This window comes from Ixodes scapularis, unplaced genomic scaffold (assembly GCF_016920785.2).
Source record: "Ixodes scapularis isolate PalLabHiFi unplaced genomic scaffold, ASM1692078v2 PGA_scaffold2__306_contigs__length_199485367, whole genome shotgun sequence".
NCBI lineage: Eukaryota > Metazoa > Arthropoda > Arachnida > Ixodida > Ixodidae > Ixodes > Ixodes scapularis.
Genome location: NW_024609857.1, coordinates 86,144,368 through 86,154,764, shown reverse-complemented (window position 1 = coordinate 86,154,764; position 10,397 = coordinate 86,144,368). Strand labels below are relative to the sequence as shown.

General features: G+C 47.6%; 1 protein-coding gene across 1 annotated transcript in view; it reads left to right on the top strand.

Moving 5' to 3' along the window:
• Positions 1 to 6,231: 6,231 nt before the first annotated feature.
• Positions 6,232 to 10,397, top strand: part of LOC8051260 (protein FAN) — a 74,700-nt gene continuing 70,534 nt past the window's right edge. Inside the window, exons 1-4 of the mRNA XM_042291944.1 lie at positions 6,232 to 6,705; positions 7,107 to 7,205; positions 9,121 to 9,199; positions 9,280 to 9,335. Of these exons, the coding sequence (XP_042147878.1) occupies positions 6,674 to 6,705; positions 7,107 to 7,205; positions 9,121 to 9,199; positions 9,280 to 9,335 (266 nt within the window). The 5' untranslated portion in view covers positions 6,232 to 6,673. The remainder of the gene's footprint in view (positions 6,706 to 7,106; positions 7,206 to 9,120; positions 9,200 to 9,279; positions 9,336 to 10,397) is intronic.

Here is a 10,397-nt window from a genome sequence, read left to right as displayed (position 1 = left end):
TCGCGAGTGAATGTTCAGAAGTTGCATAGGGTTTTCGTCGTTTTTGTGTGGGGTTCGGGATGGGAGCGCACCAGTCGCACAAATTTATTTCGTTCGGTGCAAAGTGGTGGTTTGGGTCTGGTTCATCTGTTTCTTCGGCAGGTTGTTACTCGATTTATTTTTCTTAGAGATCAGAAGAATGTTTTCCTACGGACTGTGTTGCAAGTCAGACTGAGTGATGCCTTACCCGAATTTATCATTACCACTAGAAACATGCAGTGTGGGCGAGTACACGGGTTTTTGTATGAAGTGGCTAAGGCATTTGATTTTTTAAAAGTGTGTTTTTCTATGGAATATTTAAGCGTTGTCGCGGGGAAGCGTCTGTATAAAGATTTGGTTGATACGGTGTTGCCGACGCCATTGTACCGTTCCTTATATAGTGAGGGTCCAGGTAAGGATGTCCTTAAAAGACTTAAAAGATCGCCGGTACGGCCATCCGTAAAAACTTTTTTTTTCCAACTACACAGCGGAACGCTTCCAGTAAAGCCCTGGCTTCAGGAGAAAGGCATTTTCGTTCCCTGGTCTGTTGACTGCCTATTGTGCAGACAACCAGAAACTGTCGAACATATCTTCTTAGACTGTTGGGATGCTATTTTTTTATGGGACATTCTACAACGTACTTTAAAAAAGAGCCTGCCATTAACTGCGTACGGGATTCGCTTCCTTCCAATAGACAATGTGGGGGGACTGCCTTACGACATGTTGATGCTGTTGGGCCTCCACAGTCTATGGCGGAGTAGAATGGATGTACGAAATGCTGAAGTGAAACCTCGTCAAGCCAGGGACTATTTTATAGAAAGTGTCATTCATTTAAAAGAGTTGTTTGGAATGCTCAGTGAACAGCCTGAATGGCTGCCTGTTCTGGAAAGGCTGGTTGTTATGAAAGAATTTTAAATCACGTACGCCTGCCGGGGACTGGCCGGCGTTATTCTTTTACCTGTCAGGTTTGTAAATGTGTGTAAATATGTGGCAATAAAGAAAAAAAAAAAAGTGCCATGGCATAGGGGTTAGGGTGCCCGCTTCATAGACAAGTGGACGCGGGTTCGATCCGCGGTGGGCCTACTTTTTTTTTTTTTTTTTCTCAAACATTTTGTTTTGTCGAGGCATTTGGCGATATTTACGACATTTCCTTTTTTGCGATGAACCGTAAAAAAAAAAAAAAAAAAAAAATCGAATGTTGTCGAGAAACTTTGCAGAACTAAATGGTATCGGACTCCCTTTCCGGAGGTGCGATCGGGGACAGCGGGGCTTGGATTGCCGGCTGGACGCCGCGAAGCGGCGTGTACTGGTTACGCTTTTTAATTAGCAGCCGATACTGTCGCCGCGAAGCGGCGTGAACGCAGGCGGGGGGCTGTGTTAACGAGCGCCCCAGTGATTCACGCGCCGTTCGAAAAGGGTGGCCCGAGCGGCATGATCTCTGGGAGGAGTGCGTATAGCCATTTCCGCGCGAAGCGCACTCCGGAGTGCGTATAGCTTTACTCAGCATAAAAACAGCAGGTCTAGGACAAAAATCCGGAGTCCACTGTTCAAATAAAACGACGCAATTTTGTTGAAAACGCCCGCAGCTTTTTACTCACGGTATGCGTCGAGAATCTTTCACATTCTGAAACGGAACGAAGGAAGATTTACTTTTAAAAGCGCTCGCTGTGTCCTCCCGGACCAACTGGACCGGATCAGCTGATGACGACGGGGCTGAACCCGTTGAATTTCAACCCCACAATAACCAATTTGCGCTTCGTGTTAGTATGGGCTTTTACCTCCAAGCACCGCACCACACACCACGAACGTTTCAACTCTTTGTCGCATCGCCGTGTTGCACCAAACAGAACGAGATCGGCGAAGCCAGCGGAGCGCTGTCATGAACCTTGGCTTGTGGTTACGCAGTCGTGGACCCTCTGACTTTCTTCGCTTTCAAAGCACACACGACGATTACGAATGATACTTTCCGTCTTCCGGGAACATCACAGGGGCACTTCTCCGGTCACGTCGTCGCTACATGTGCTCGCAAACCGCGTCGCTACATGTGCTCGCAAACCGCGTCAAACCGGCAATGGCCAGGCGGCGGCCAGTTTGCCCGTCGGGCCGTTGCGAGCGGCGGCGACCCCGATTTCAGCAGTCCCCGTGTGCACCTGCGTGCCATGTCCCTGGTTCTTTTATGCTGTTTCTTAAGACTATCGGAAGCTTTGATAGGTCCAAGTGTTGAGAGAAAATTCTAGAGTCGTCATTTGGACACCAGTTTGAGTGGTCTTCACTACTTGTGGCCGCCCGATCGGTCTGTGCTTCGCTCGTCTCCCATAAAGTGACACAACACAACGAGAAGGCAGCGAATGGGTTTATTGTACATCCCGGTTGCCCGGCTTCGAGAGCCGGCAGTTCGGACCCGCCGACCCTAGTTGTCGCCCGTCGTTCAGAGCTCACAGTCGGAGCCCGTGTCCCAGGCCTGCGGATCGCCCTTCCCACGCCAGTGCTGCGTAGGCTAGCTGTTCCGGTCTATCACAACCAGTCTCGCTGCGGAACCACTCCGGGATCGTCATGAAGGCCAGTATGGTCAGGGTTCGCCGCTTCCGCCGGTCCTGATCCGAACTTCGCTAGTGGAATGCTCCCGGGAATCTCAATGGGCCAGACCAGCCAGAACGGCTCTATTGTTCCTGCCCGGCCCCAGCCTCGGGCAGCACGCTCATCCTCTTTCCTCGCCGGCTGGCCCCCGATCGCGCCTCGCTCGGCCGTCCTCTCCTCCCGACGCCCACACACACTAGAATAAAATTTGGGTAATTAGAACCAAACTCTGCATGCTACAGAACCGTACGCACATTGCAAAGCCTGGTGTAAAATGGCGACAGGCAACGAAGTGTACAGTGCGCCTCAAACTTAACGCCGCCACGAGATGGTCCGGTTTCTTCACTGGATGGATGGATGAATACGGCTGAGCCCTTTGGATCGGGCGGTAGCTTACGCCACCTAGCCATTTTGTTTTACCATTTAAGCTTAGAATATTTAAATGTGAAATCTATATTCACTCCGCAGTGCAAAGAAAGTGAGGCTATGAAACCCCCTTGCCATCAGTGATTAAGAAAATACCTAGTTTTCTCTCGATTTCTGCCACCATTCACTTAATCTTTGCTTGGTAATCTCTACAGTCTTGAAATCCACTCTCCCTTCGCTGTCTCTAAAACCCAATGACTTTATTAAATCTATGTTGTCTTCGGTAGGCATAGGGTGAAGCCCTTTACAGTAGAGTATCAAGTGCTCAGCCGTCTCGTCCTCCTCTCCACAAGCAGTGCACACTGTATCAATTTCCTGGTACTTCACTCTGTATGTTCTGGTTCGCAGAACACCCGTTCTTGCCTCAAACAGCAATGAGCTTCCCCTAGAATTGTCATAAATGCTTTCTTTGGCAATAACTCTTTTGTTTAATCTATAGCTTTCCAGAGCAGTCTTTGTCTGCATTCCCTCTAGCCACCGATCTCTTTCTGTGGCCTTAACTTTCTTCTTAACTGAGACTTGCTCTTCCGTATCTTCGCTATAGCCCAAAAACCTTCCTCTTAATTTCCTAGTGCGCTGTCTCCACTTTGTGTCTACACTCCTCATGTATAAATAGCTGAAAACCTTTCGTGCCCATTGCTCCCCATCCATTAGCCTCAACCTATCCTCAAATTCTACCTTGCTCACCGCTTCCCTGCTCTCAAATGATGCCCATCCCATGTCTCCTTGTACTCCCTGGTTTGGCGTTTTGATCACTTTTTGAGCTATTCCTAAACCTAGCGGTCGAAATAGTTGGTTAAGATTTGTGTCGCCGATGAAAACCCACCCAGAGGAAGGTAATCGAGCAGCTGCAGCGATCAATTTATCTTTTAGTAGCATGCAATAGATCAATATTCGCGAAACTGAGCGGCGGCGTTAAGTTTGAGGGGCACTGTACGTGTAAGAGGGATATATTTACCGCTTCGCACGAGATTTTTCTAAAGAAAAACTTTAGCATTCCGCTTTTTGCACGCCGTCACTTTTGTTACCAGACTCATAAATTTGGTTGCTGAAACAAACAAAACTTTGTACTGCGAAAATCCACCTTTTGAAAACTCTCAGGTTTAGAAGGTTTTGGTTGCAACCACGCGTGCCGAACGGCATTAGGAGTGCCGGAACTGGCCGACGGGCCTTTCGCTTGAAGACCTGATCGCCCGATTCTCGACGTCACAGCGAAGCAACAATCGGCCCGATTGTTCCTATCGTATTTCCCTATAATGTGGCTGTCAAAGCGACTCGTAATACAACTTGTATAAATATGTCATTTTGCCGAGTAGTCTGCAAAATGAGTTCGTCCGACCAGTTTCCAAGCCTGCACATATATTTTCGTTCACTTCCCCACCCCCAACAGTTTCTGTAAAATTCACTTAATTGTTGCGTCGCACTGCAGTAATCCACTTCTGTCGCCGTGTCGCTTCCCAAGATCTCGAAGGGAAGCTGGGAAGCTGAGGATGCGGTGAAGTTCGACGCTTGAGTCACCTTCGCGACTGTGGCCGTCTTTCATGCAGCAGTAGCAACGTTTATTTTTTGGGGGAACTCTAGGAGTAGGCGAGATGTCGCAGACGTGAAGTTGGGACTCACTTTTACAAAAAACGGTTCCAAAAAAAGCTCACGCCGATCCGAAATAAACGTTCACACGTGGTTTCTGCATGCGCCCGCCCGCAGCCCCGCGTAGTCCTGGCCTACCCAGTTTCATTATTTTGCAGCCGCTAGATGGCGTAACGTGTAGCGCCAATCTGTTGAACGTGCGTTGTTGCTAGATTTTCTCCGACCAAACAAAAACAACGATAGCAAACCGGCTCTAGCTTCCAGCGTACATCGGCGTTGCGCCGTGGCCAGATTTTCTCCGTCAGCTCTAACTTAAAGATGACCTACAGATGCAGCAACACTGGTATCAAGTTTTAACATGGCGGCCCCCTCGTAGCGCCGTAAATTCTGAGGAGGGTGCATTGGAAGCAACAAGGTTGGAAGCAGCGGCACCTTCCCCCCCCCCCCCCCCCCCCCCCCCCCCCCCCCCCCCCTGCCCCGCTTCGAGCCCATTGCGCGATTGACCATTTACCGGTTCCGCGGAAGCGTTGTCAAGGCGGCGGTTGTCTCTGTTGTCACATGACCTACACACGGTAACCATGGTAACTGTCTAGGCTTGACAGCGCTAGAGCATATCTCGTAAGATGGCCGACGGTGGCTTCATTTTCGGTGCGGGGAAGCGCGATCCAGCAATTGTCACAGAGATCAGTGTACCCAACCATCAAAGAGAATGCAGGGATTGGTGTTCCACGCGCCGCATGTGCTGGCCTCAGAAGTAGTAACTTTTCTAAAGAAAATACCCAAAACAAATGGCATCTTGCATGCGCGTTTGTCAACGCTTTATTTTTTGTTATTTACTTCTAATCTTTTACACGGGGAAGGCGTGCGCGTGTGGCGCGTGGAACACATATCCCTGCATTCTCCTTGATGCTTGGATAATACTGCAATAGGTCTATTATGAAGATGTTCTTGTCTTCTCAGTGTCGTATTGCAATGATGAAAGTCATTTCTGAAGTATATTACACTCCGTTTTGCTTTGGTAGCAGACGACACGATAGATTTGCTGACCCCTGTTGCAGCGAGCGTCTTCATTGAATTGCGTCGGTAAACGAGCGACAAAAACAAGTGCATCGCCTTGGCCGCAGAGGCCTCCGCAATGTGCGTTTTGTTTTTTCTGTGAAGAACCCAGCTTAGTTCAGAGGGGTGAAGGTGCCGTAAAATCGAACCACGTCATGCAAATCAGTTACGACGACGACCTGAAGTGCAGGCCAGCATGAGAAACAAATCGTACGCCGTCGAGGTAAGTCGTTTATTATTATTATTGCGGCTTGTACTAAATACTAAATTGAAAAGCTAGTTCGAAAAAATGAAAAGCACACACCGGATTGCGGATGGACACAGGCATACTTCTCAACGCTGTTTTGCCAGAGCGATATCCCATAGCAAGTCGCAGGAAAGGTAAGACAGACGCAGACACGTTGCGAGCAGACGACGTTGCAAAGGAGCAGACGACGTTGCAAAGGAGCAGACGACGCTCAGCTAAGGGGTCGCGATTAGCCAATCAGGGCTCGGCGTTCTGACGTCACCGCTACTTCCTCTCTCATGCGCTGAAGACGAAAATGAGCCAACTTGCGAGGCGTATTCGAAAGACGAAGCCGACGAAGCTATAAAAGGACATAGATATCATACTAAAAGGAGGTTCAAAAACACGCGATGAAAATAGTTTACACAGCCTAGCTTCACTAGAGAATAGCCATAGAGAGAACAGCACCAAACGGATCATAACAATTCTCTAGATCAAGAGAGTTCAGTTCAGAACTCTGGCAACGCTGTCCAAAACGTCGAACTTTTCAAACTGTTTCCTGTTTCGCCGACTCGCCGACCAGTCGTACTTCGAATTTCGACAAAGTTCGCGACATTACCAACATTACTGCTGACGCTGCCGCCGCTGCTTCCACCACTGCCACTGCTGCTGCCGCCAGCTGAGTGTGTTTTCGGTGATGTGCGGTCCGTGCCGGTGCGACCGCGAGAACTGACTAGCGCGGTTTAACAGCGAGTCAACGAGTCTGTTTTCTTTAGAAAAACGATGGCGTTCATGGACTCTCCGAGTTCGGAAAGGTGGGCTCGAAATGGGGTTCTGTTTCGTTTTTTTCCCAACTTTCGTAACAAGCTCGAGCCGGTAACAGTCGTTGAACGCGAGTAGGTCTTTACCGGCTGTGATTCAAACGCACTCGCCAAAAGCCGCAAGCGAAAGGCGCAGCTCGGCAGATAATGTTTAGGTGTTTTCAAAGTGCACGTTCACAACTACAACTTGCAGTCTCGGATATGAGCACCCAGTTGAGGAATGTCGAGAAAAAAACAACAAACGAAGGAAGATATGTCTGGCTCGCGTCATATCGAGCTAGCGGCGTTCATTTCGCATCCTTGCGCAACGCTCGAGCCATCGCGTGTAATCCCGGATGATGTCCGGCGATACCTGCCCGCACCTGTTGTAAGCGGAGGCACGAATGACTGCGCAGGTTTTCACTGCTGCTCCTAGAACCCGGGGAGATCTACTTCAAAGACTACAGCGTCTACCTTTACCCTGACAACGTGTCCGAGGCCGAAGCTCGCAGGCGGTAAGGGAACTTCGCTTGTTTCTTGCAGGGTACAGGAAAGCGTGGGCGGTCTCCTCCCACAAAACTCTTTGCTCTTTCTGCTTCAGCAGAGCGAACGCTGGAAAGGAGGAAACCACCAATCCCGGCGAGCAGAGAGCATTGTGGGAGGAACTTTTCTTAGCCTGCCACAGACTATTAGCACCTCAACGTTTTGGTGGTGCCCTTCTTGTGGTTCATCTTCGTGACGTCGCCACCAGGATTTGACCAACATTGTTACATTATTTCAGTTACGGAACTGCTCATAGACGCTGCTTGCACGAGCAGTACCCCTCCCCCGTCTCACCATGGCTCGCCTCTCAACGTTCCTGCAGTGTATTCTATGAAAGAAGGATGTTTCGAAGCACCGTTTCTAGATGGCGTTCCACCATACTGTATGAAACACGTAGTTTTGAAACGAAAATCTAGATGGCGCTTCAAATGACGGGAGGTGGACTGAAGAGAGTGAGTGGCGGTACCCCCCTCTGCAGGAGTTCCACAACTGAGGTAATCTAGCAACATTGGATTTGACTTACCGTGACTTCACGAGCAGTGATCCTTGCTACTTAAAAGGGTACTCCGGCGATTTTTTCATGGTCGCTGATTTGCCTCAAAATTGGCACAACACGCCGATAGACATGGCTCTACGAGTTCCCCATGTTTTGAGTGAAAAGAAAAAAAAATTTGCGAAGTTATTGAATTTTCGAATTTCGTTTTCATCGTGTTTCTTAAACTGGGATCCCCTACTGGCAACATTGAAGTGCGACGACAGAAATGGTACAAAGTGGGCAGTAAGCCATGTTCCCAACTGATTACAAGACATTTGATGGTGGGAAAAGAATGTTTGGTAACTGATTCACTGAGAAGCACGCAAAAAACACTCGACATACTCTGTTTAAGACTACATGCACGACCTGAAAGCCATGTGTGACGTCGCACCGCTGAAGAGCGCGCGAAAATTTGAATGCTGGTTTCGGCATCATCTTCATTTACGGTTTTCTCAATTGCTATCTTGAATTTCGAGAAAATAAATAGCATACCATGACGACTGAAGTCCAGGTAGTCAGAAAATGCAATTTGTATAGGTAGCTCAAAAAATGGCCGGAGTACCCCTTTAAATGGACACTGACAACACCCAAAACCTTTTTTTTTTTTTTTTTTTTTTGTTAGGCTATCTATTTATTATGGTGTCAGAAGACTACCCAATCAATATTTTGCTACAGTGTCACGTATATTTTTAATAAAGTAAAAAAAAATGCAACTGCTCAAAACTGAACTGGGGAGGAAGAAGAAATATAGAGGAGGAGAAAGATGCCAGAAGTCGCGTGTCTATAACTTTTTTTTTTATCAACATATTTGCTGTTTTTTTAGAAGCCACTATTTTTTGTCCATTTCTTACATTGAGTGTGTGCCTTCGATGGGCCCATGACTTTGATTATCTTCGGTGGTTGTGTCTAAGCCATAGAAAACGGCACGTGACCACAGAGAACAGAGGGAGCGCGACTCAAACTGGCCAGTTCTCGATAGGCGGTTTTCGGGCAAAAGAAAACTAATTTCGAACTGCAAATTTTGCTCTAGGTAGTTGAGCTTTCATATGTCATGTACAAAAAAAAACCTTGACAAGCATAAATACTCTGTCAGTGTCCCTCTAAGCATCAGTTACAAATGGCAAGTTCGATGGTGTGTGTGTAAAAAGAACAGTGGAAGCTTAGAGTCATTGCACTCTTAAACCATCAATGTCAATTGACAGTCTAGCTTTCTTTTTATTTCCCTCAATGAAAGCAAAACTATCCATTAAAGACGGTGTAGTCAGCGTTCGACTAATAGTGGAAAGCTGACCGCCGTGATGCTTTTGGTCGCACATGTCACCAACGGGGCTGACGCGTTTCTGTTCCTCTAGCTGCCAGAAAGGAAGGCTGAAGATATGCTCAAAGTCGCTGCTCTTTGTTCCCGAGGATGTTAACCAACCTATCCTCAAGGTATGTCGTACGAGCTGTCCTGTCTATGTGTATTGCAACAAAAACTTCCGACCGCTTAAAAAAAACGAAAAATCTTGCAGTTTCCCCTGAACGAGTCAAGCATCGTGGAAAGATGGACGGGCCCGCTGATGTCCAAGTGAGTGAGCGCTCGTGTCTACGGGGAAGTGCTAGAGTCACTAAATACTCTTAGAGTATCGGCACTTCATTCATTGTTTGTCTCGTGAGTGCCACCATTTGGTACTTTGCATACAGCAAGCACAATTGGCGAACGTTACGATTAGAATATGCGACTTCCTGAGCTCGGGTGACATCATCTTGCTTCGTTGCGGATCATTTTTACGTACTGGAGAACTGAGAAAGCATCTCTTGTGATTTGAGGTAAAGCTTCAGACAACTGGCAGAAGGCATTCTAAACACAGAGATGGCCGATGCGTCATTACTTTCGAGTATAGCTTATTAAGTTGCTCTTTTGAAAGTTCTATTTGATTTAGAAGAATTACAGTTTTGGTACATGTTTGCCTGTGCAACCCATTTCGTTTTACGGTAAAGTATAATTAGTCTAGGATGCTGTCTGAAGTTCTTGCATTGGGAGTGTGCCATATTAACCTTACGTTCTGTCACATTCACTGTCAAGCTCTTGATGACACGCTGGTGGCACTAGGATTTTCAACAATACTGAATGTTCCCAGAGCTTTGCGCTCTATAAACATTTGCAGGTACGGCCTCAGGGCGACACAATCTCGATCGGTTGGGGTGTGCTTGGGCACGTCAAATCCGATTACTACGCCTTGCGCCGTGATCAGATTATGACGCGCCCAAGCACACCCCAAGCTATCAAGATGCCGGCGTCCTGAGGCTGTGCTTGCAAACGCCTATAAGCCGGTTTCTCTGCCAGGTTTGCCCGCACCGGTTAGATTTAATTGCATAAGGCCACCATGTTAGGCCAATTTCAAAGTATGGTTCTGTAGTTTGGGGAGTTTATTTAAAAGAGGACATTCATCGACTTTATTCAGGCCAAAGCGGTTAGACTTATTTCCAGTAGATACGATCAACACTTTTCACCTTCATTCACTATGCCAACATTGAGGCTAGAGTCTCTGTCTTTTAGGCGAACTGTCAAGCAGTTGAAGATGCTACATAGAATTGTTAAAAATCCATGAAATGCATGAAATACATTTCTTTTTCAGACATCATGCGC